The sequence below is a fragment of the Coenobita brevimanus genome, chromosome 51 (genome assembly GCF_032717465.1).
Source record: "Coenobita brevimanus isolate Jiangsu-jjx chromosome 51, ASM3271746v2, whole genome shotgun sequence".
NCBI lineage: Eukaryota > Metazoa > Arthropoda > Malacostraca > Decapoda > Coenobitidae > Coenobita > Coenobita brevimanus.
This window is the reverse complement of record NC_137004.1, coordinates 13,802,399-13,829,808: the sequence shown is the minus strand read 5'-3', so window position 1 is coordinate 13,829,808 and position 27,410 is coordinate 13,802,399. Positions and strand designations below refer to the sequence as shown.

Here is a 27,410-nt window from a genome sequence, read left to right as displayed (position 1 = left end):
AGAAAACACGAGAGGAAAAGAGAGATAAAGGAAGTGGAGGAACAGAGGACCGGAACAACGAAGAGGAAGCTGGAAGAACACTGAAAGGAAGTGGAAAAGCAAGGAAGAGAACAGGAAGAAAGAGGAAACAAGAGGAAGAGGAGAGAAGATGTCCGGGTGGCGAGCAGTGAACGTGGCAACCATCACAGAGGAGGATGTGGAGGAGGAGGAGGTTGGGGAGGACGGCACGGTCAGTACACACACACACACACACACACACACACACACACACACACACACACACACACACACACACACACTCACTGAAAATAATCTCTCTCCAGTATTACAGTGTGTACGGAATTCATATAACCATGTACTGATTAACCTACTTATAGGATAATATGCAGTGCAGGAAAAATATTCCACATACTTTACGCAACACGAAATAACTAGATTTTTTCATTGTCCGTAAATACTATAGGAGTAAGTACTTTTCTTTATATATCTATACAAATCTATTGCCATTGATTTGGTAACATGGATTTTGAACGTGGTATGTATGCAGGGTGTGTAATCAGGATTGCTGTAGTTGTGTATGTTGTTGCAAGGTTGTTGGCTGGTAACAAAGGAACAGAATGGAAGAGTTTAGTGAGACAAGATAGAAAAAAATGGTGAGGTGATACAAGACAGGAACTCAGATGCAGTAAGAGGGACTAGGCTTCGTACATGCACTGCTTGTCGAATGCCAGTCCATCTCCCGGTGGCCATTTCATACTGCGGCATACTGGACCTTGCAAAATCTACAGACTATGCCATAGCCATAGGCCTCTGTGTGTGTGTGTGTGTGTGTGTGTGTGTGTGTGTGTGTGTGTGTGTGTGTGTGTGTGTGTGTGACGTCTGCCGGAATATAAGTGTAGACTTGGTCCGACCATGAAAGGGTAATTCAGCCGTGGAATGGCTTTTTCACCTTATCCTTGCAATCTCCTTACAGTTATAATTCAGTTTAGAACAGATTTTCGAACTGGAAGGGACACGATATAGCCTTGGTAAATCCTTTCAACACAATAGGCTTTTCTCAAGTTGAATAATATCGCCTGACACTAGCAAGAAAAAAAAAATCACTCTGATTCAAGGTGTTGATGACTTTACTCTCTCTGGCTAGCGTGACTCACCCTCATTAAAACATGTTGGAGTTACCTGGAATAAACTACTGCTTTAGGCCCGACCATAAGAGGGTTAATGGCATATAATAGTTTTAACGCAATAGGCCCGTATTCCCGTCGGTTAGGAAGCTCCCTAGCACCTCTTCCTTAACGATTTATTTTTCTACCCATTAATAACCTCTTTTTTTTTTTTTTTTTTTTTTTATCAACAAAGATTGCCTGAATAACACACAAGAATAAAGTACCGGATCAGAATCAGAACTAAACTGGCAAGGAAAGTACAGTATTAGTAAGCTTCCTAACCACTCGGGAACACTGCCCTAAGGCTCATATGACACATTCCCAGTTGCATTAAATCGTCTGGCGTTAACTGGGATAAAAATGTTAAGGTTGTCTTGACCATGAAAGGGTTAATGGTATTAGTTTAACACCCAAATTCCTATGAATCTCTCTCAGCTGAGTGTAATATTATTGTGATTCGTTATTCAAATTATGTAGGTTACTAGATTTGTCCTGGACATGAGAAGGTTAATTTACATCTCTACAAATTTTGACTGTTTTTAGTTTTATACGCTGCCCATAAATATGTGGACTTGAATCACTTCCCTCTACACGTGGTGGCCTAACTCTATTGTTCATTATAATTATTCAGTACCGATTATGAGAGCTTGCATAACTTACTTGTGCTCTAACATTCCTATTGTATCTCTGCATTTACTATTTAATTTGAACTGATTCACAGAATTCAGAAGTAAGAAACATTGAATAATTTGCCTATAAACTTATGTAAAGAAATCTCATTATCTATTGTTATTGGGATTATTGCACACTGGATCAATAACGTGCTGTTACATAACCGGAAGCAAAAGCTCGCCTAAAGTTCCGACTGCTCTGTTCCTCAGTTTCCTATTTAGGTTAATATTCCTAGGCTATGGTTACTTGATAGGTTTCTTTGTCCATAGATGATCCTCTTTGATACGAAGCGACTGGGGGGGAAATGGCGTACATACCCTAAGGGTGAAGTACGCATACTAGGACTGTAATTGAATTTTTCCGTCCCTCACTGCCACACTGCACAATCAACCTGACACCAAAGACGCTGGTTATTAAAACATACCCACTGGTCCCACCCCACAATGGCAACCTTGTTGTCACGCGGATGCCTTATATCTCCTGCTAACACCACTTCCTGTCTGAAGCACAGGAAGTGTATACACAGTTTGTTAACCAGTCCACATACAGATGCTGTACACTCGTTGTGGCGGGTGATAATAGCTCTAAGTATCCCCGGCGACGTCTACATGGTGAATGGCATGGACTCAGTGGTAATGTCAGATATTCATTCTGCTATGTTGTGCAATGTTCCATGAGCAGGGTGAATTGTATCAAGAACTGAAGTACAGACGTGGGTTGTAAACTGGAGGGTTCCATGTCGTAAAGTGGGAGAAAATTGGGAGTTGCCAAAAACTGAATGTCTGCCTTAATGACTCAAGTCTATACGACAGGATTAGTCTATGTCTTCTTCCTGTTTGTGGAGTGAATCTAGCATCCAACATGATACAGTAACATCATGACAGAAAGAGACATCTCTGTGCATTTTAACAGGACGTTCTGATTGCACCACTGACTCATTCACTACCAGACGTCTCCTCTTAGTTGAACGAAATCCTTTGTTGGTAGTGAAAAATAATGCAAAAATCATGGATGTCATAAAGGGATTCAGTTAGTTCTGTGCCTAATTCCATCATGTGTGAAGATTCCGCCCTAGGACGAACGAAATTGTCTGGTGGTTGTGAAAATGTTAATATTAAATTATCATTGAGGTAAATGGGTAATAAATTAGTTATGTGTCTAGAAGGACCAGATATAGTATTTAGTAGTGTATTATATCATCCGTATCACATAACATGTTTTTCTAAATACGCATTTCCTCCTGAATCAGTGTAATTCACTGGGTGGAGTTTTGCATATAATTCAGTCAGTACCTGGGCAAACCATATAATTTTAACCGTGATATGATGTAAAATATATATAATAACTTAAAATGACTGCAGTATGTTGGTTGAAATAACACTGTACCGCAATCACACGAAGTAAATTGTTGGCACGAATGCCAGCCTTCTAGAGAATCTAGAGACATCACAAGCTTTAGCTACTGGAGAGAATCGGAATGGCTGATGACTAATTAGAGAAAATAATCTTGGCAGAGTAACAAAAAAAGAATTCCCATCGAATAACAGCACAACATAATCAGGCAATTCAGTGTTGCACATCAAGGGGGAAAAACAATGTGATAAAACTATTTAGGAAACCATCGGACTCATCTTTTACGATTATTTTTTATCCACTGCTTACTGATCATCGATGAGAGTGCTTCCATAGCTAATCATTCAACTATGCATCATATCTCCGCCTTCTTTAACTATATAGATTACCTTGACTGTTTTGAGTTTGCTACTTTGAAACATCTCTCCGAAAATGGACAAAATCACTAATTAATGATAATAACAACAATAACAATAATAATAAATGATGATTATAATAATGATGATGATGTTAATAATAATAATAAGAAGAAGAAGAACAAGGACAACAACAACAATAATAATAATAATAATAATAACAACAACAACAACAACATAATAATAATAATAATAATAGTTACAGACCTCAATAGGTTAAGTCTCTTTCCAAAGTTTAGTGAATACATCGTACAACTGGAGGAACACTGAGCGGAGCACATCTCTCGGACAAGGGCAACGAAATTTCCAAACCACTCTTCATAATGGTTTGGGTTTACTCATCGCTGATTAGGGTTTCACAAAATTGTTTTACAAATCAAAAATCTGCAATACGATCCAAATCGGTCCCAAAAATTAATCGACTGTTCCCTGGGAAACACCAAATTTGGTCCAAATCTCCCTTTTAGATTTTGAGAAATCTTGCTAACAGACAATCAAAAGGGATTAAAAAAATACTCTTGTTGTCGGAGACAAATATCGAGCCATCCGAGACACGCGTTAGTTTAGACTTTGGTTACGCATAGCTATCTTTGAATAACATTCAAATGCAACTTGGAAGGCAGTTGATTTACTGACTATACTGATGAAGAAAGAGCATGCTTAGCACAATTGTGCTCTAATCTTTGTCACATATATCCGTATTTCCTTGAGTTAGTGAATAATGATTATAATAAAAGAGGTTTAGTAAATTATCTGTTTCAGATTTTGTAGTTTTTTTTTTTTCTTTCTTTTTGTGTTGATTGTTAAATGAATATTTGTGCAGCACATTAGGATAAGGGTATTGAATTAATGTATAATCTTTGCAACATATCTTATTATTCATTGTTTAATAGCATCACTGGGTATAATACCCTACTTGACTGACCTGTGCAGCTGAGATGTATGGGGCGAGTAGGGTGAGTTTGAATCGCGGTTGCTGAATTGCCGCCAATGATTTGAATCTACACCTCGTCCTATTTTAACACATATATATTTATAATTTTAATTTGCCTTCAGTACAAGCAGCCAGATTAAATATGGAATAATTTTCGAAGCTAAAGACGTCAAAATTAGAGTTAAAAGTTTACTGTTCTCAAAGAAAATTAAACTTGAATCTAAAGTTTTATAAAACGATGAGTGATGCTTGTAGCAAATCATCCACCCACGGTGTACACCTACATCCACATGTCGCACTTTAATATCCACTCACGGTGTACACCTACTTCCTCATGTTGCACTACAGTACATGAATGCATTTACTTCAATGACGTCATCGGCGGCCAATTAGCAGCCGCTAAACAAACACACCCTCCTTGCCCCATACATCTCAGGTGCACAGGTCAGTCAAATAAACTATAGTTATCCACTTCACATTCATGACATTTTTTTTTTTTTTACTTTATTCTTTCTGCCTTCTGACGATTTATTTAACTTTCAGACCATTTGCAGTGACGGAGTCACAAAGTGTCCATTAACCAATGCACAACTTGATTTTTTTTTAAATTGAAAATCGTCCAAGAGTAGCAAGAATAAAATAAGTGCGTCATCAGACTGTTGGGTTATAGGAAAGGGAGCTTGAGAAATTTACCTTTGCTGTGATTTGTGTTTCAGGTCTCCACAATATCATCCAGTAGTTCTGCGCCTGATCTAAGGGAGAACGGGTGAGTAGGACTCTCTCTCATATATTTTATATAGATAGATAGATAGATACTAACTTACTATCACCTAGAGGGCACTACTAAGGTGAACAGAACTATCTGGTTGCTGCCAGCAACAGAAGCATGGAAATTACGTCATCCTACTGAAAGAATTACATAACCTACGATAAGGAATGCGTTTTTTTTTTTCATTCTTAACTGGTTGCTATTGTTGTTTATGTCCAAGGGTTATCTGGAATTTGAACTCGATGATCTGCAGGTTGGTGCTGGCATTCTTCCACACTCCACCTGTCTCCTTTCTTGGGTTTCGGACAGTGATGATGGAGTTGAGAGGGGCATATAAAAATATAAGTACAATTGTCTTCAGAGAGAGAGAGAGAGAGAGAGAGTAATTAAAAAAGAAAGGATGACTTAAATTGATATGATAGAGGCAAAATGATATGATATGATATGATATGAGAGAGAGAGAGAGAGAGAGAGAGAGAGAGAGAGAGAGAGAGAGAGAGAGAGAGTAAAAAAAAAAAATAAATAACTTCAATTGGAATGATAAAGGCAAAATGATGAGAGAGAGAGAGAGAGAGAGAGAGAGAGAGAGAGAGACAAAGGGTGGTGTTTGAGGGGAGAGGAAGTCGTGGTGACGGATGTGAGAAAAACTAACCCTTGCTCTTATCTCTCCCTCCCTTTCTTTCTGTACCTCGTGCCCCAGCTCTCTCGCTCTCTCTCTCTCTCTCTCTCTCTCTCTCTCTCTCTCTCTCTCTCATACGCTTATATTTACTGTATTCTCCGTCTGGTATCTATATTATGGCATTGCACCTTTTTTGTGTCCATTTCTCGATTCATTGCAATAATTCTTTCACTCCCCTCTTTCTTTTTCCCCTCAATTTTACATATTTCTTTCTTGACTCTCAGGCTCCCATGACTCAACTGAATAACATCAAAGGCGTTATCAGACACAGAAAAGTAGAGTTGTTCATATCATGTGGGGTAATGGTGACTGTAATAACACACTTGGGCGTTTGTGAATCACTCTCACATGAATAAAACTGGCTATTGTTGGCAAAAAATAATTTTCTCTCTCTCTCTCTCTCTCTCTCTCTCTCTCTCTCTCTCTCTGTCTTACACACACACACACACACACACACACACACACACACACACACACACACACACACACACACACACACACACACACACATCGAGAGTGTCAGTTGATCTCATCACCTCACCGCTTCCTCTCACATTTCTCTATCTCCTTAATTATCACTTGTTTCCTGGCTGTCGTTACTACTTTCTCTCCCTCCTTTATGTTTTCCCATTTCTATCACTATTTCTTTTTTATGGAATGTTTTTAAGTCTTCGACAACAGTGACGTCTTTTTATATTTTGTTCCAGCTCTCTCCCGTGGATTATTTTCAAGACGAGAGGCTTATCCAACAATTTGGATTAGAGTTAGCCTCATTGACCCTTTCACTACAACATATCTCCTCCAAAATAAATAAAACCTTGTGATAGTTGCAAGAATAAGATTACACATGCCATTGTATTCAAAGCGTTAATGATCTGGTGTTTTAATGATTAGCGAGCCCAGTCGGAGTGATGGTGCTGCATGTACGAGTATTCGATCCTTAAGAGGTAACTGGAGGCTTTTAACATATGATACCATCAAAGAAAGTAGATCTACCTTTACATGTGCAGGATTACTGAGACAGAGACGTATTCCAAATGGCATAAGAGGCTTCGTAGCACATATATATCTTTGCGATTTATTTTGCATTCTTCTTCATAACATTATTATGTATTTCATTAATATTGTTTTATTATTGCCCTAATGTGCATCAACAGCATACAAGATTACGTTAAGGTATAATGCGCACTTTGAATCGCAAAGAAAAGGGTGTTACGAATACTGAGCCACTTACAATGCTGTTCTGTTACGTTTTTACATTCACTGAGCAATGTTTTCTTCTCTGTATTCCAGAGTTGATCATCACACCGACGATGGCGACCGTAAGTTTGTCTGTTATTTTTCGCTTGCTAAATGTTCTTTTTCGTTTACTAAAAAAAAAAAAATGTATATGCAGCCCCGAGTAAGTGCTGGATAGGTAAAAAATAACTGTGTGTGTGTGTGTGTGTGTGTGTGTGTGTGTGTGTGTGTGTGTAGATAGACAGATATAGATATACGAGTATATGCTGTCGGGAAGAGAATGATTGTTATGCTGATATACAATGTTGTTCTAGAAATTACCAGATAATTCGTGAAATAATGTTAAACTATAATTTTAAATAGTTCTTATAGTACCTACTTCTTTTTAATTGCCTATGCACTATGTAACACTTTTAATAATTTTCGGGTATGTATTAATTTCAATGCGTATCCAGTATCTATATAACATTTTAAGTAATTAGCCACTGTGTACAGAATTCACTAATTAGATTCGTTTCTACTGATTAACCTATCAATGGTCCTTACCTGCCCGCACCATAACAGGCCGGTCATTCATCGAGCGACAGGACAGTCTGGTGGAGAAGGAAGGTGAAGGAGGCGCAGAAGGTAGCACGCCCTCCTCAATCTTGCAGGCAATTTCCTTCAATGACGATCAGCCCTTCCCACGAGGTTCCCACACCCTTCCCTCTAGGACCTCCCCCAGTCGAACCTCCCCCGGTAGAACCTCCCCCTCGAGGTTCTCCCCAACTCCCCCGTCTCCTTCCTCCCCTCAGTCGGCACGGAGGAAGTTTACTCAGAAACGTGGCAGGAGGGGATCAGGATTCACGGTAAGCTGTGATGTGCTCAGTTAGGTTAGGCAGAGTTAGGCTGGGTTACCTTGGCCTACATTTGGTTACATTTTGGATTCAAGAGGTTAACCTGCTCAGTGCGATGACGTGTATTTCATTTTATACTTCTTACCTCCAGATGATTTTATTCGGCGTAAGAGAGACTTTCCAAACTAGAGGAGTAAGATTTAGCTATAAAGTTCCCTTCAGCCCGTGGCCTTACCCCAGCTAAATAAAATCGTCTGGTAGCAACAGGTTCAAGGTGAATAGGACATTCCCCCAATCCAAGGGATGGAAGCTGTTGAATTTTATTGATGTATGTACAGAATGTATTATTATTATTATTATTTTTTATTCATTCTAGATGACTTTGTCGGACAAATTCGTGACGGAGTTAACCCTTTACGACCCTGGGAGCTTCACCACGTGTGAGGGTCAAGGCGACGGTGAGGGTCCAACTGGCTCACTCATCTGCCTTGGTCTCTTCCTGGCTACAGATCAGGTATCGCATTTATAAAGAATCCTAACTAATATTGACGATTAAGAAGTCTCTGTAACAGTTAATTTTTATCATCTATTGCTTTTTCATATATATATATATATATATATATATATATATATATATATATATATATATATACATTAACCCTGAGGCGATTACGAAATGTTTGGTTGCTGTTTAGGCAGTCTTAAACCCTGCTTTATCACAAATTTTTATTTTTCCTTCACTATTCTCTCAAAGCCAATTATTGATTATTTTTTTTATCTGTAAGTGTGAAGACTAACATGCACAAGAGCAACCCTAACCACAACTTAAGCTTAACAGAGATTATAAATACTTCCCCAGGTGACGGGGGACCACTCCGTCTACAAAGTGTCACCCGTCTCACCGCTGGCCGCTCTCAAGCTAAAGTGAGTACTATCAAAAACTGGGTGAATATCGGTACAGTCAAATAGAAGGCGTTTAAGCATTTGCCTCCTAGGACTTCTCTTGGCTGAACATAGTCGTCTGAAGTCAGGCTGAATATATGTGCTAAATGTACCATTAGCAGGGAAAGAGTATTAAAGTTATTTTATTGCTCTAATTTATTCCTCCCGAACAAAATCTTCTGGTGTTAGCTTGAATTACATACCTAAATTCACCAATCGCAGAGAAAAGGTCAGTGTGTATACAGGCATATGACTACATGACTGCCATCAACATTTAAACAGAGCTCGGATCTGTCAGCAATATTTCGTAATGCAGTACATTTCGGAGCATTTCAAAAGCCAATTATGTAACTGAAGTCACAGTGAGAATGCGCAGTGCTAACGATTTGGAGCCATTGTGTGACAAACATTTGATCTCATGAAACGACATTCATCGGGTGATCTAGTGACTAGAATTGCCAGTCGGACTGAGGGCCTTGCAAAGGTTCCATCCCCAGCTGGAAATGTTCTCTCTCTCTCTCTCTCTCTCTCTCTCTCTCTGTCATGTAATGCTACCAAAAGAAGTAGGCTTATCGTCTAGATATGTTTGTACTGAACTACGTTAGCCTGGCCTCGGGCCCCTATGCCTCAAAGGGAGTATTATAGGATTAGTTGTTGCCATTTTATCAGTTCAGAGACATCCAGTGACAATAGCTTTGGAGAAGCCACCTCACAGAGCCTGCTGTTACCACGTCTCACCCACCCATGTGTAAAACTTTTATTGGTAATCGTCTCTCAACCTTCTCTCTAATTTATTTGCATTTTTTTCTTAATCGATAGTGTTACCACCATCACACGTCCTTACATAGTCGTTTATAAGGAGTTCTCAAAAAAAAAAATCTATTAAACCATTAATTCACCGAATGTGGTTAATGTATTAACATCTTGTGCCAATGTTGCCATAATTATTGGACCCCTTATGGTCTGGTGGTCATAAACACCAACTGGGACGAAGGTGATGTGCCATTTGCACATCGGGTTAAATCCTCAAGAGGCGACTGCATTTTTAAAAATCACGTAATGCCACTGAGGACGTAGACCGGTCGCCTCGAACCTCTACATTTTGCAAGGTGTAGTGTGGGACTGGCTCTTACATTAATATGCTGTGTTCTGACGGATAGTAGGAGGAAAGATTAGACAGAGAAAGGAAGAAAATCTAAAGGAAAGTACCGTACGCTTGTATGTGAAAGGAATAATTAATGAAAAAAGTCTTATCAGCAGAGCACCAGCTATTCATACTTTGTGGAAGGAAGATTAATGGTTTCCCCGTGTGGAAGAAAATGGAACATAATGCAAACAGGGTATACGAAGTAAAATGAGAAGGAATAAGCAAAAATGGATGTGTCGTGTACATTCGAGAACCGCAGTTAATGGTCATCGTTTACCCCTACGCCTGGCGAGGGGGACGCCAGGACTTCACATTAACGAAGATCCTTGTTCAGTGTCAAGGTGGCAACCTGAAGTTTTGCTAGTTTACAGGAGTCGTTCATAATGACACTGATCTCTCTCTCTCTCTCTCTCTCTCTCTCTCTCTCTCACACACACACACACACACACACACACACACACACTGTACATACATATTCTAGCAATACATCCAGCTATACAGCTACCACAACGAGGTTTCGTTCGGTGAAACGTTCTAGCTTCAACTTTCCCTACAGCCAAGCAAAGCGTTGCATTAAACTTTTTGACAAAAAGGTTAGAACCGTTAAGAAATAACGAAAAGCGTGAGGTTTAAGAAACGTAAATACTTAATGGGAATTTTATAATAGCAAATGCTGAGTCAACAATTATCATATCGCCAGAATACTTGCAAATATTTTATTAATTCTAACGATCTGTATTTGCTGTCCAAGGCCACAGGATCGTCTACTGAAACTGAACGGGATGAGTCTGGTAGGATGGTCCCACAGCCTCTTGGTGGAATGGGTCAAGAATCTTAGCGTGGTTGCTGTCTCGAGGCAAAATGAAGCACCCTGTGAAGTATCGCTATGTGTGGTGAGTATACCTGGTGGCCATTTCAACTTTTATGGGATTCTCAAAGTCTCAGTGTGCTCGCCGTCACGAAGGAAAATGACACACTCTATAAAGTATTCTTGTGAGTGGTGAGTAGCTGTCCGTATGTATTTAATGTTGATCATATCAGTCACTTAACCTACAGTACCAATCAATAACTAGAACTCTTTAACTTTCCTACGAACAGTCACTAGTCTCCATCTACTGTTTCTCACAGTGCCTCTACCCCATTAGGGAGATTTAGATTTTATTTTTTTCTATCAGCAATGGCACATGCCAGGACACATAACCTGGGCCCTTTAGAATTCTTGCGCAATCTTCGTTTCTCCTGGAATCGTTGCGAGACTCTGAGGCGGGAATAATAATAAAGGCTAGCAAAAACAATGGTCTACGTAGACTAATCACTTTAATTATCAGGTGTTACGAACTGGTGAAATGAGATTCGAAGTCTCTTGCATATTACTGTGTAGTTTGGCAAGGTGTTTCACTGTTTTGACGGTTTAGAAAGGGCAAAAAAGAATCTGTTGTTTGAAGCCGTACATCTTCAGTGCCATCACCTCATAATTACTTTATTTTATATGAATCCGTCTGACTCTGGTCAAGCCTAGACAGTCCATTGTCTCAGGCCCAACAGTTGCCCCATGCACTAGCAACAAATGACTCGACAGCGACACACCCTCACATGATACTTTGCACGCACTCCTTCCACACAACATATGGCGTAATACACCGTCACGTATAAAGTTTCTGATATACTACTGTTACAGTAATAAAATCAGTCATTCCCCATATATAGGACGCAGACACCCGCACATATCATAATACTGTGGCTCTATTAAAACTCAGTCATCTCTCATAACATAGGACGCAGACACTCTCACATATCATTATACTGTGGCGCTAATGAAGTCATGTCCTTCCACACAACATACGGTGCCACACACCTTCACATCAAACTGTGCTGCGGCATTAATAAATCCGTTTCCTTTCCACACAAAACATGAGACCACACAGTCTACCATCAAACTTTGTTTCTGCACAAATAAAACCCAGTTAGGCCACGCAACGGATGGTGACACGCCCTTCCATCGAAATTTATAGCTGCGCAAATTAACTCGTCTTCCTCTCACAGGAATACCGTCGGGCTGGTCGAACAGTGAGGGCACCATGGGAGGCGCCAAGCTCCAGACAGGTCCTCGCTTCGCTCGCCATAGCCAGGAAGAGTATGTAGAGATTGCATGTGTTGTATAGCAAGGAGATGTATTCTCAAGCATATTTACGATCGTTACTCAGTCGTGACTTGCACTTGTCTTTGCAGGAAAAACGAAAGACGTAGGAAGATTCTGCATTCTCTATTCCTTGTTCTTACTGCTAATTCAGACAGGATCAGGATTCCAAAGATATGAATGAACTGTGAATGTTTGTATGACCCATTACCCTTTGCGTGGTATTTGAAAGCTCTTCCATTAACGATTTCCTTTTCTACTTATTTTTCTGGATCCTATTTCACCTCATCTTTCGGGCAGGAATCAGATTTTGAATGATATTTGACAAGTAATCATGAGCACCTGAAATTACTCTGCGTTTCATAAGCATAAAAGTGATTATCGTATACCTGCAAAATGTGTTGGTACATTAAAACGGCCATAAGAATAATGTTCTCCAAATAAAACAATACATCATTATGACCATAACACTAATGCTATATCATGTTTATTACAGATTATATTTTTCTAAACCTACTATAATATCAAAGTAAGTTAAAAAAGCCACATTTATCCCTGTTGGCAAGACGACGTTGCTTTTCCTCCCACCCCCTCCTTTTTTGTGTGTGTGTTTTTTTTTTCTTTATTTGTACCACCGCAACATGAGTTTCTTCAGTTAGGAAGGTCTTTTCGTAATAGGGAAGTTATCTTTAATAATCCTTTCATTACAATGACATTTCTTTTGTTTCTTCATATATTTCTCCCACCACTACAGGACTAACGTCTTTTGTTCCTTTGATTTCCTCACATCTCAGGGACGGAAAAATAAGAGTAACAGGCGATGATGTATATTCCTATTTCCACTCAATTAACACCGGCGTGCCACAGGGATCAGTTCTGGCGCCAACCCTGTTCCTGGTTCATATTAATGATCTCCTATCTGTCACCCACAATCCCATCCACTCATATGCAGATGACTTAACACTACATAGTTCATTCACACTCAGACACCCAGTTACAAAGTCTAATATCTCTACCTTCCAACTCAGGACAGCCATCTCCATAAATCAAGACTTATCTACGATCAGTGAATGGGGACAAAACAATCTTGTCTCGTTTAGTGCTAATAAAACTAAATATATACAATTTACTAATAGAAAGATATTGCCAGATTCGTATATCACCTTCAGTGCTACTAATATTCCCACCTCAAAAAAGTATTGAAATCCTCGGCTTCTCACTTAACAATGCCCTCAGCTGGACCTCTCATGTTAGATCACTTGCTAAAACCGCCTCAAAGAAACTTGGATTATTGTACAGAGTTCGTAACTTCTTCACTGATGAGCAGTTAGCTATAATTTATAGGAGTCATGTGTGCTCTCAGCTTGAATATTACTCACCCCTGTGGAATGGATGTGGAGAGGTTGCATTAAAACATCTAGACAAAATTCAGAACAAAGCTGTTAGAATTATTAACAACCCAGCCATCACAAATAAACTACCTCCCCTACAAGGAAGAAGGAATGTTGCCTCCCTTGCATTATTTTACAAACATTTTTATGGGAAATGCTCAGACGAAGTTGCGTCCATTGTGCCACCTCTCCATGCCTTCCCTCGTGCTACACAGGCACCTGGTAGCGCTCATGACTGGAATGTCACTCAGCCATATTGCAGAACTTCTGCCCATCTGAATTCTTTCTTTCCCCGAACTGCATCTCTCTGGAACTCGCTTCCCCAGAGTTGTTTCCCTCCAAACTTAAACCTGCTGTACAGCTGTTCAAGTCTAACTCTTACATATATTTTATGAACGGAGGACACCAGTAATCTGGTATATGGATGATTTTTTTTTATTCATTTGTTTTTTCTTCCTTTGTTATGTTATTAAAAAAAAAAACGCAGCTTAGAAAGATGCTCCCGATCCAATGAAATTGCTCCAGTAATCACGGAGCATGGTAGCCACTCTGTAAGTTGGAATGGCACAGGTTAAAAATGGCGTCCTGTACATAGGGTAATGGGGCTTTCATGTGAAAATGGTCGCAAAGTCCAGTTCTAAGCTTATGAACTAGAAGACCATCACTATTCAAGTGTAAAACTACTCGCAAAGGCTTGCTAACCTTCATAGGAGTCACAAGATCGAACAGCAAAAATATCAGTTTTGTTCTTTCTTTCTATCTTAATCAGTCATGACTCCAAAACTAATAGGCGTACACGAGTGTATTACACACCAAAACGCTTCTTGTCAAGTGTAGATGTTTCTTTTCATGTTTAGAAAAGCATTCAGGTTATGGTTCGCGAGTTACGGCCTGAAAACCGCATCGCGGTCATCTGCAAGTACGCCGTTTTGAACAATATTGGTTAGCTACAGCTCGTGTACAATTAAAGAACGTACCAAAACACTTCTTTTCATGGGAAGGCACCCTCGTTTTAGTCTTTCAGTAGCAATGGAGCTATGTTCTACAAGTCAACTGCAGTCTAATCAACATCGCTCTACCGCGTTATTCTCCAGGTCTTAACTTTATCTGTACTTTTCGACAACACTCAACAGTGCTTTCTGTTTTTGTGTAGAAGTCTAACAATAGGTTACACGCTACCTTGAATACCAGTCAGTCTTGGGAAGTGGACTAGTTTCTTTTACTGACTTTCAAGACTAAGCCTAAGTGAAGCTGTTAAGTGTACGTGCATGCCTGCATGGTGTTACGCATGCTCGCACGCGTACATGCATAATATCCAGTGTTTACCCCAAGTGTGATACAACAGTGCTACAGACCACATTACCTTCTCATATTATCAGTCAGCATAAAGGGTGCAAGGCATCATGGGAATCTCTACTCCAATCTTCAGTATTAAAAAAAAAAACATCAATAATTTGTCATTGTTTTCTCATTTCAATTCAGTTTAATTTGTCATTGTTTTATCCTATTTTTATATCTCTCGGTCTCTCAGTTTGACGCCAGACCTAAGAGCGTGGTATATATACAGTACATGCATGCTCAGAACGTGCGCATGCGTTCTAAAATAAAGCTATGCATGTAAGACAGAAGTATCCAAATCGCATCACATGATACATGTAGTACATGCATGCTTGGAATAATGAACGTATGCTATGCCTGTAACAGTCTAATTCTAACACTTGCTCTATATAAAATTGTACTTCCACAAAAAGATCATAATCTAGATAACAAAAACTTTCTTCTAAAATGATTGTTAAGAAGTAGGAATGGCAAAAGTACACAGATAGGAGATGAAAAAAGCACAGGAAAAGAGTATTCCACTAGCTACAAATACATGTTTGTGGCTAAGGTGTGGAATATAGTAATGGGCGTAGGTCTCCAAATTTGCAAAGGCAAAAGTGCCGTGATAAGAGGTGAAAAAAGCACAGAAACAAGAGAGCATTCAGGATGGGAATAGATTTAGAAACTCATACCCAATACTACATTCCACCAGCTACAAGTTTGTGGCTAAAGTGTGGAATGTAGTAATGGGTATAAGTCTCCAACTCTTCTCCCATCCCGAATGCTCTAATGCTCCAGTACTTTTTTCACCTCTTCTCTCAGCACTTTTGCCCTTTGCAGATTTGGAGACCTATGCCCATTACAACATTCCACACCATAGCCACAAACATGTATCTGTTGCTGGTGGAATGCTCTTGTTTCTGTGCTTTTTTCATGTCTTATATGAGCTTCTTTTGCCATTCCTACTTCTTAACAATCATTTTAGAAGAAAAATTTTGTTTTCTAGTCTCTTCAGTATGATGATTTCTTACTTTGGCAACCTCCTGATGGTTAGCTATCTCATGAAGATTGAAATTTTGAACAATCTGTTTTGGATAAATGCATGGCGATTTTTAGATTCAGGAGCCTCTCTAGGATTCAGACTGTCCGATAGTCACTCACACAGGGTTTTCGGAAAGAAGATGCTCACCTACCATAAAAGCTAGCAAAGACCCATATTAGGGCTTTGATGCTCCTGGATCTGGTACATCGTATTTGTTTTATATGAGGATTGATCTTTAAAATCCCAGAGTTTAAAGAAGCCTTCTGTAACAGTTTCACGAGGACAGAAGATTTAACTATTTCATCTGTTTGGTTTGAGAGTGTGTAAGAAACGGAATCTAAAGGTGAATGTAGGGAAGAGTAAAGTGATGGTCTTTGAGAGGGGTGAAGTCAGTGAATATACAGCGAGGTTGGATGGTGAGGAATTGGAAAATGTGAGTACGTTTAAGTACTTGGGTAGTGTGATGAGTAAGGATGGAGGTTTGGAGGGTGAAGTGCTTGAAAGGGTACAGCAGGGAAGAAAGGTTGCTGGTTCTTTGAAAGCAGTGATAAGAAACAGGGAAGTGAGCATGGAAATGAAAAAGTTACTACATGACAGTATTGTGATACCAACTCTAACGTACGGAAGTGAAGCCTGGACGTTGTTGGAAGGACACAAGTCAAGAGTGAGAGCAGTGGAAATGAGTTATTTAAGAGGAGCCTGTGGAGTCACATGGAGAGACAGGCTGACGAATGAGGATATAAAGGAGCGTTGTGGTGTGGATGTGGATGTGATAGGAAGCGTTATGAGGAACACACTGAGGTGGTTTGGCCATGTGGAGAGAATGGAGGGTGAAAGACTGACGAAGAGAGTGTATGTGAGTGAGGTGGAGGGGGGAAGAGGGAGGGGGAGGCCGAGGATGAGATGGAGGGATGGGGTGGAGAGGTATATGAGAGAGGGGGGTGTGAGTTGGGAGCAGGGCAGTGAAATGGCGGGGAACAGGGCGACTTGGAGGCGATTTGTTTGTGGCCACCCCAAACGGGATTGAGGCGTCTGGCAATAGATATATAGATAGGTTTGATAATCTTGTTTAGTTTAGGCGTGGCTTCTTGTCCACAGAGGAAACCTGTTCGCACTGACGGCTTAATGGTAGTTCTAAAGCGCAAATTCATAATCCCACACAGAAAAGAGAACTTCATAATCCTCCCTGTAGGAACGAGAATCACATTATTCCTACAAAACAGCAAGAAATACTGGTCTGTCTGTCTATCTATCTATCTGTTTCCAGACGCCTTAATCTCGTAAAGTGTGGCCACAAACAAATGGCCTCCATGTCGCCCTGTCCCCAGCTATTTCACTGCCCTGCTCCCAGCTCACACCCCTCTCCCTCTTATATCTCTCCACTCCAACCCTCCATCTCATCCTTGGCCTCCCCCTTCCTCTCCCCTCCTCCACCTCACTCACATACACTCTCCTCATCAGTCTCTCGTTCTCCGTCCTCTCCATATGGCCAAACCACCTCAGAGTGTTTCTCCTAACGCCTCCTACCACATCCACATCACAACGCTCCTTCACTTCCTCATTTGTCAGTCTGTTTCTCCATGTGACTCCACATGCTTCTCTCAAATAACTCATTTCCACTGCTTTCACTGTTGACTCTTGTCCCTTCAACAAGGTCCAAGCTTCATGTAGTAACTTTTTCACTTCCATGCTCACTTCCCTGTTTCTTATCATTGCTTTCAAGGAACCAGAAACCTTTCTTCCTAGTTGTACCCTTTCAAGCACTTCACCCTCTAAACTTCCATCCTTTCTCATCACACTACCCAAGTACTGGTACTAGTGCGAGAGCAAACACACACACACACACACACACACACACACACACACACACACACACACACACACTGCCAATTAGTATATAATCTCTTACAAAGAGATGTGAAAAGTTATTTGTTTTGCCCACAAGCTCATAAAACTTCAAAATCCACTCACCCTTTTAGAAGCTATAAGTACCATTCCTGACCCCCGCCCTTTATGCCACAGGAGCGAGAACTGTCCTTACTCTCCTGTTTCCCCTACATGAGCAAAAAAGACCCCAGTCCACCCACTTCTCACACAGCACCTGAATGCATCCTAACTTCCCCCCCCCCTACCATCCCCTGCACGAGTGAGAACTACTCTAATCCCCTCTTCATTCCACACGAGATAATCTACCCTAACCCTCCCCTCTACCCCACAGGAGCAAGCGTGAAGAGTGTGCGGGAGACAGAGACGAGCATCCACTATCGCCACACGCAGACGTGCCGGGTGAGGCTAGCTGGTTCCTCTCCTCCGCTCCCTTCACCCGGCGGCACCCAACGCAACTCACACCCCCACTCCCACGACACCCCTCGCTTTCTGGCCTCCTGTGTGCTGCCAGAGGGGGGAGTTGGGGTGGGGGTGGTGGAGGGGAAGGTGACGGAAAGCGATGCAGGTGGAGTGTATCAGCAGTCTTTTCAAGTACTTCATTATAAGAGGTCCTTCCTACGACTAATGAAATCGTTCCCCGCCACTCCGATCGTATCCTAATTGTTCTACATCTAACCACCCAACTCTTGTATATCCTCATATACTTACCACTTTGTCCTTCGACCTCATTCTTTCAACCACTCAGCGTTCATACATCCTTGCATACTGTACTTCCCATTCTTGTCCCTCCACTTCGTTCTCTGCCTATTTTTCTCTTACTCTCCCACCTCCCTCACACCTCCATAGTTAATCATTTACATGATGTCTGGAAGCACTCAACAGAAACACTGAAATACCATATCCATGACTTACTTGTTACATGATGAAATATATTTTCCCCCGAAGTAATGGCAATTAATTATTATTATAACTAACTCCATGGAACGTTAGCACATATTTTTAAGCGTAATTCATTCGAATATTGACTTGTATTCAACACACACACACACAGACACGGTGAACAGACACGGAAAGTAAGCTTCCAAAAATGTTGGGGTTACCACCACCAAGTCAGAAGGAAGGAGGGGGACAAGGGAAGAATCAGTTGGTGAGGAAGTGAAGTTTAGTTGAAGGAATAGGCGTCGGGGCTTAACCCAACGTGCGTGGGCAGTTATTTTGGGCAGTTGCACTGGGCAGGGGACAACACAAACATACAAGAATGGTGAACAGACAAGGAAAGTAAGCTCCCAAACATTCCCCCGGAATACGACACGCAACCGTCGATTTTACATCCGGGTACCTAGGGGGATGAATATAGTTTTGAATGGTGAGTTGCTTGAGGAGGTAGATTGTTTTAAATATCTAGGGTCACATGTTGCTGTGGATGGAAGAATAGATGCAGAAGTGAAGTTTAGAATAAATGAAGTAGGAAAGGTGCTGGGAGGAATGAAAAAAGTGTTTAAATGTCGTTCGCTTAGAATGGATGTAAAGAGAAGGCTGTATGAGGGTGTTGTGGTACCGACTGCATTATATGGGGCTGAAACATGGAATATGGGTGTAGCAGAGAGGAAAAGTTTGAATGTAATGGAGATGAGATGTCTGAGGAGTATGTGTGGAGTGACGCGTATGGATCGGGTGCGAAATGATGAAGTGCGAAGGAGAACTGGAGTTGTTCGGGAGATGGCTGGTAGAGTTGAGCAGAGGGTGTTGCAATGGTTTGGACATATGGAGAGAATGGATAATGAGCGATTGGTGAAAAAGATAACTAGATCTGATGTGAGAGGTGTAAGGCTGAGAGGAAGACCACGAATAGGATGGATGGACAGTGTGAAGAGAGCGCTGGATGCGAGAGGGATGTCTGTTGAGCAAGGAAGAGTGGCTGTGCGTGACAGAAATAAATGGAGAGAAATTGTGAATGAATAAGTGATGACGCAGCCCTGAGGGGATATTCTCCCGCATTTGGTCTGATCAGCTAGTCAGGTCAGGTGCGGGTAAGGGGATGGGTCTGTTATGATGTGGCAGGGGTAAACCAGTTCTGCTGTCGGGCCCTGCTGCGGATGTCACTGATTGCATTGCCCAGTTGACCCTTGTGCGGTGTGGTGCGGTGAGGATCTGTCCGTTCTCCCCTTTGGGGCTAAGATGCAAATGAATGTGTTTGAATGGATGAGTAAATGGAGAGTGAGTCGTCCTGTCTCGGCTACCTCCCTTTCCTTGGGGGAAGCAGCCTAGGTATATAGATAGATAGATAGACCTATTTTTAGTTCTAGGTACGAACAGGCTGGGGCAAAGGAGACCGTGCCCAAAGGTCTCGTGGTCGACCCGGGAATCGAACCCGGGAACTCTCGCTTCCGAGGCGAGTGTGCTACCGTCCACACACACACACACACACACACACACACACACACACACACACACACACACACACACACACACACACACATATATATATATATATATATATATATATATATATATATATGAGCCGCTGTAGTACAGTGGTCAAGTGTGTGTTTTCATACACTGAAGAACGGGGGTTCGCTCCCCGCCAGGGTAATGAACTTTGGGAGCGTTCTTCTGACCACGTACTGCATTGGTGGACATCAGGGGTGTTGTGGCTGAACCAGTGTCGCATACTATAAAGTATGTTTGCCCCCAGTCGGCTTGCGCGGGTCGATTACACGTGGTTCACAGACTACACACACATCCAAAGCCACTCCAACACTACAGTACATTTACAAGCGCTTCTCACCCTACATACTGTACAATCTCTACCAGACAGCCTAAGCCACTTGGTAGAGATACATTGGCTGTATCGTCCCCGCTTCGGTTGGAATAAGCCGGTCCTGCAGTGGACACTCAAACGGCTTATGAGATGAGATTATATATATATATATATATATATATATATATATAGCCAATACCCTCCTCAGGCACAAAATGATCCACACACATACATGGCGAGTGACGAGAAGGGTGGGTGGTGAACTGAATGGAAGGGAGGCAATGATTGATTATGTGTGTGTGGATGAAAGGATGCAAAGGTGTGTAATGGATGCAAGAGCATATAGAGGTTGGGGGAGTGGGCTTTCTGACCACCACTTGGTGGTGGTCAAAATTAAGGTCCAAGTAAAATGGAGAAATAGAAGAAGGGAAGGTACAAGGAGAGTTGAAAGATTACAAGAGGATGAGAAAAAGGCAGAATATAAGAGAGAAGTGGAGGAGCGATTGGGTGAATATGGATTGGAGCAGATGGAGGATGTGGAAGGTGTGTGCAGGATATTTACAAAAGAAATCTGTGCAACATGTGAGGTGGTGTGTGGGGTGAAGAGAAGACAAAAGGGGGTGCAGGGAACAGCATTGTGGAATGAAGAGGTGAGACAGTCTGTGGCACAAAAGGAGAAAGCATATAGTGAGTGGATGAGAAATAGGGGTGTGGAAGAAGATGAGAGATAGAAGAGAGAGTTATATGTAGAGAAGAAGAGAGAGGTGAAAAGATTAGTGAGAGAGAGTAAGAGGAGGGCGGATGAGGAATTTGGAAGGAATTTGAGTGTAAAGTGGAGGGACTGTAAGAAAATGTTCTCGAAAGAAGTAAAGAGAGTTAGACAGGGTGGCAGTAATGTTAGTCGGGGAGTGAAAGATAAAAAAGGTAGATTACTAATGGAGAAGGGAGAAAAAGTGAGCAGATGGAGAGAACACTTTAATGAATTGTTGAACATAGGGAATGAAAGTAATGCGAGTGTAAGTGGGTGTGGAATGGGTGGGAGAAGAAGGGATGTGAGAAGAGAGGAAGGAATCAGTAGGATGGAAGTTGTGGAGGCAATGAAGAAAGTCAAAAAGGGGAAAGCCCCAGGAATTGATGGAGTGTGTTGTGAAATGCTGAAGCATGGGGGAGAGATAGTAGTAGAATGGATGTGGAAGATGTGTAGGTTGGCCTGGGAGGAAGGTAGAGTCCCGGAGGATTGGAAGTCAGGTATAATTATTCCCCTGTTCAAAAGGAAAAGGGAAAAAGAAGTGTATGGTAATCATAGGGGCATTTGTCTTCTGAGTGTAATTGGAAAATTATATGGTAGGATATTTATTGACAAAGTTAGGAAAATAACAAAAGAATTAATTAGAGAAAAAAAATGGAGGTTTTACGAAGGGAAGAGGTTGTGTAGATCAGATATTCATCCATAGGACTTAGAGGAGAAATTTCTAGAGGAGGGAAAGATGTATTCCGCCTTCATGGATTTGGAGAAAGCATATGACGAAGAGGATAGACAAGAAATGTGGAAAATATTAAGACTATATATATAGTAAATGGGAAGTTGTTGAATACCGTGAAGAATATGTATGAGGGTGCAAAGGCTGCAGTAGGCCTATGTGTGGACAGCGAAATGATTGAATTTTTCTTTCTGAATGTTGGACTGAAACAGGGTGTGTCAGTGTTTCCATGGTTTTTCAATCTGTTTATGGATAGTGTAAAAAAAAGAGATATAAGGTAGGACAGTGGGTGTTGGAGCGGCCCTAATGAGAGAGGGAAGCGTCTGGAAACTTCCTGTACTGTTGTTTGCAGATGATACTGTATTATTAAGTAAAGGCGATGGGGAACTGCAAGGCTTGGATAATGAGTTTGGGAGATTGTGTAAGAAACGGAATCTAAAGGTGAATGTAGGGAAGAGTAAAGTTATGGTTTTCGAGAGAAATGAAGTCACTGAATATACTGTACAGTGAGGTTGAATGATGAGGAAATGGAAAATGTGAGTGCATTTAAGTGCTTGAGTTGTGTGATGAGTAAGGATGGAAGGTTGATGAAGTGCTTGAAATGGTACAACAAGGAAGAATTGTTGCTGGCTTTTTGAAAATAGTGATGAGAAATAGGGAAGTGAGCATGGAAGTAAAAAAGTCTGCATGACAGAATTGTGATATCAACTCTAACGTATGGAAGTTAAGTTTGGACCTTGTTGGACATTAGTCAAGAGTGAGAGCTTTGGAAACGAGTTATTTGTGGGGAGCATGTGGAGTTACATGGAGAGACAGACTACCTAATGAGGAAGTGAAGGAGCGTTGTGATGTGGATACGGATGTGATAAAAAGCGTTAGGAGAAATACACTAAGGTGGTTTGGCCATGTGGAGAGGATGGAGAGCAAGCGACTAACGAGGAGAGTTTATGTGAGTGAGGTGGAGGAGGGAGAGGATGGGGAAGGCCGGGGATGAGATGGAGGGATGGAGTGGAGAGGTTTATGAGAGACGGGGGTGTGAGCTGGGTGGAGGGCAGTGAAATGGTGGGGGCTAGAGCGACATGGTGGTAATTTATTTGTGGCAACCCCTTACGGGATTAAGGCATCTGGAAAAATATATATATATATATATATATATATATATATATATATATATATAGATAGATAGATAGATAGATAGATAGATAGATAGATAGATAGATATAGATAGATAGATAGATAGATAGATAGATAGATGTGTGTGTGTGTGTGTGTGTGTGTATAATTGCTCTTAGTATAGCCTCAGAAAATAATTCATTCTTGAGTTGAAGAATGTGTTCTGTTTATAATGATTTCAGTTTCTTGTACATAATGTAAAACACGTAATTTAGCTAGTACAAATAATATGGACAAGAAATAATTTCGTTTTCTTTATACTAAGCCTAATTGACTTGCATTAGCCGTGGCCAGTTAACGACGCTATTAGAAAAACAGCGGAAGTTATATTTCCTGTGAGCATCATGAAACGTTCCCAAGTACCAGAATATTATGTGGTAACAGTGTTTACAAATGCCGGGGATGTTGTAAGCTCATGCCGTAGTCATCAGCTTCTTAAGCTCAACAAGATTGTTTATTCATGTTTTTGTCTTCACTCACACGACTACTAAATACGTCACAGCCAAACAAGAGAAAATATCGGAGAATTATAAAAATTATTTCTGCAAATGGACGAAAATTCGGGCAGGTTATTACTTCATATTGAGTTTTGGGCAGTTTTGTGGTGAATGTAGGAGACTTTCTACCACATCTTTCTTAGTGAATTTTTTTGCATAGTGCACGTTAATGTTCTCTTTTATGTTATTTACTTTACATCGGCATTCTCTACTTTGTAATATTAATGCATAAGAATATATTAAAGTGCTACACGCAAAACTAAACGGATAAGGAAGAGGATCAGCACAGAGCTTGGGAGACACCTGTGTCGACGAGAATATGGGCTTTTGTATCTCAGTGGCTAGTATACTAATGTTCAATTTCTCTTCCCTGCAGCACACTTCTACTTCCACACATTCGACGTGTCTCCTTCCATAGAGGGAGGAGGGCGAGGAGGAAGAGAAGTGGTGGTGGTGGAGACAACATCCCCCCCATCCTGTTTTCTCCTGCCTCGCTCCCCCACACACCTTGCTCTAATGGTACTCAGACCTTATTAACTCTTTCACTATCTTGACATATCTTTTTTTTATTGTATTCTTTTTACCACCAGACAATTTTTTCAGTTTCAGGGAGACATAGTAAGGTACAGCAGGAAATAAATATCATTAATTCTTACCCTACAAGAGGCCTTCCGTTAGACGGATACCAGATGAGACGCCTAACAGTGGAGGGGTTATAATAATATTAAACTTCATCAACCCTTATGATACAAGATTAGGAGTGGCGCCCAGTGGTGAAGGAGTTGGAAGTTAACTTCCTCAGCTCATAGGACAGAAGATTAGGAAATAAGTCGAGTTCTGCAAAGGTTAGACATAGACTTCGTTAACTTTATGCCACAAGATTAGAAGAGACGCCAAACAGTGAAGGCGTTAGAAGTAAATTTCATTTGACTGTTTGCTACAAAGTTTTCTCTTCAACGAATGTTAGGAAAAATGTCTACGTATGAAGGGACTAGAAATAAACTTCATCAATCCTCAAGGTCTCGCCTTGGCTACATAATGCCTCCCAGGATGTGTTAATGATCTGTTGTTGTTGTAGATCTGTTGTTATTATCGTTGCTGTTATTGTTGTTTAACCCTAGTCTGTCTGACTGAGCAGACCCGTTGATCACAACCTTCTTTCTGATCGTCAGTATGGGTTTCGTCAGGAACGCTCCACTGGCGATCTTCCCACCTACCTTTCAGACTCCTGGTCATCCTCCTTTCGGGACTTTGGCGAAAGCTTTGCCATTGCACTTGACATCTCAAAGGCTTTCGATCGAGTCTGGCATAAATCTTTAATTTCCAAACTGCCCTCTTACGGTTTCTATCCTTCTATCTGTGTCTTCATCTATAGCTTCCTTTCTGGTCGTTCTATAGCCGCTGTTGTAGACGGCCATCGTTCTTCTCCTAGATCTATTAACAGTGGGGTTCCTCAGGGCTCTGTCCTATCACCAACTCTCTTCCTTTTGTTCATCAATGACCTTCTAAACTGTACATCTTACCGTATCCAATCATACGTTGATGACTCCACCCTTCACCTTTCCATTCGGTTTTCACAACGTCCATCTCAGCAGTTACTTCAGCAAACAAGGGATGAGGCTATGGTACACTTAATGTCTGACTTGGCTCGTATCTCTGACTGGGGTAAAAATAATCTGGTTGTTTTTAATGCATCAAAGACTCAGTTTTTACACCTATCAACCCGACAAAATCTTCCACAGGTATACCCACTAATGTTTAATGATATTCAGCTTAATCCTGCATCATCCTTGAACATGCCTGGGGTTTCATTTACCCAGTACTTATCTTGGAAAGATCATATTACATCTCTTGTAAAATCTGCTTCCAAGAGATTAGGTGTGTTAAGCCGACTCCGTTCCTTCTTTACCCCTGCATAATTGTTGACTCTATACAGGGGGTTTATCCGCTCCTGTGTGGAGTACAACTCTCATGTGTGGGGAGGCTCCCCCATACAGCTCTTCTCAGTAGGGTGGAGCCAAAGGCTTTTCGTCTCATTAACTCTCCTCCTCTTTCTGACTCCCTTCAACCTCTGTCTCTTCGCCGCACTGTTGCATCTTTATCTCTTTTTCTACTTCAATGATCACTGCTACTTCAATGGTCACTGCTCCTCTGAACTGTCTGCATGCATTCCTCCACCTCTATGACGGGCGCGTAGCACCCGTCTAGCAGCAAACTCTCATCCCTTTTCTGTCCAACTCTCTAATGCAAGAGTTAAACGTTACTCCCAGTCCTTCATTTATGCAACAGGTCAGCTGTGGAACTGTCTCCCTGTCTGTATTTCCTGCTTTCTATGATCTCCAGTCTTTCAAACGCAGTGCATCCAGGCTTCTCGAAATGATCGGATCTTGAATTTGGCTCTCTCTTGTATTTTGTTTTTGTCTTGGAAGGAACAATAATTGTGGGCTTGCGGCCTTTGGTTCCTTCTTCCTCACATAAAAAAAAAAAAAATAGCAACTTCTTCAGTGGGACTGTCCACAAGTTCAGTACAATACATACAGCGAGTAGGGAATTCAAATGGTAGACGGAGCCTGGCCAGGGTCGAACGAGGATCCTCTCACGGCAAGGTGCGGAGAAATAGGAGGGGGTTAGGCTCCCGAGTGGAAGCCGCAGCTGTTCCACCGAGGGAGAATAGCGCCACCACGTATAGGTACTTGTCAGCACCAAAGAAAGTGTCACTGTACGGAATGGGTTAACTTATCAATCCACCTCCTCCTCAGCACTGCCCCTGGTCTGCTGTGAAAGGACTGACCCAAGCTGACCCACGCTGCTTCACCCTACACCCCTTGCCAGACGGACGGGGGGTCAGGATAGAGGGCGTGTTTACTGGTGAGTGAGAAAGAGGGTGGTAGGGAGGGATGCAGGCAGGCAGGCAGGCAAGCAAGCAGGTGTGTGTGTGTGTGTGTGTGTGTGTGTGTGTGAGAGAGAGAGAGAGAGAGAGAGAGAGAGAGAGAGAGAGAGAGAGAGAGAGAGAGAGAGAGAGAGAGAGAGAGTTGAAAAGGAAACAAGGACACTACTGTTACTGATGTAAAACCAAAACTCAGGGACAGCTAACAAAGTCCAGTTGTCATATGTAAACTAATTTGATTTCCATTGTCCTTGAGTCTACTCCTTTTCTTCCCGCAGGTAACTTTGTGTGTGCCGGGCCTGAAGGTGTGGTGATGGTGGCCAGGGAAACATACGACTCGCCTCTCCCAGACTCCACAATATTCCAAGTGGTTCCTGTTTAGATATAGCTGGCGAATGTGGTACGTGTAGGAACTCTAAAATAGAAGAAGCAAAAATATCCATTACTCTAGGGGAACGCATGATAATTAAAATTCGTTGGGCGCTAATAAGTTGCAAAGTAGGCTACTATCACACTTCCCAGACTACTGCATTCCACTGGTTCCTGTCCACTCCAGGGAAGTAAATGCTATATATATATATATATATATATATATATATATATATATATATATATCTCCTAAGGACAAAGTTACTCACTGTCCCTTGGAGATAAGCAGATGACAGTGATCTATTAATCATT

The 27,410-nt window shown here is 41.4% G+C and overlaps 1 protein-coding gene across 1 annotated transcript; it reads left to right on the top strand.

Moving 5' to 3' along the window:
* On the top strand, window positions 1–27,150 carry LOC145400179 (uncharacterized). Its single transcript, XM_080272692.1, has 12 exons — window positions 1–229; window positions 5,258–5,307; window positions 7,283–7,311; window positions 7,793–8,076; window positions 8,441–8,578; window positions 8,924–8,988; window positions 10,905–11,046; window positions 12,197–12,287; window positions 18,262–18,495; window positions 24,219–24,361; window positions 26,602–26,710; window positions 27,008–27,150. The coding sequence occupies exons 1-12, from the start codon at window positions 149–151 to the stop codon at window positions 27,109–27,111; spliced, it is 1,470 nt and encodes a 489-aa protein (XP_080128818.1). The 5' UTR covers window positions 1–148; the 3' UTR covers window positions 27,112–27,150.
* The last annotated feature ends 260 nt before the right edge of the window (window positions 27,151–27,410 follow it).

Bases quoted from the DNA above. Each gene is read 5' to 3' on its own strand.
- LOC145400179 (XM_080272692.1), top strand. From the start codon at position 149: ATGTCCGGGTGGCGAGCAGTGAACGTGGCAACCATCACAGAGGAGGAT. The intron at 18,496-24,218 runs GTGGAGTGTATC...TCTTCCCTGCAG, and splicing joins GGTGACGGAAAGCGATGCAG to CACACTTCTACTTCCACACA. The intron at 24,362-26,601 runs GTACTCAGACCT...CCTCCTCCTCAG, and splicing joins CCACACACCTTGCTCTAATG to CACTGCCCCTGGTCTGCTGT.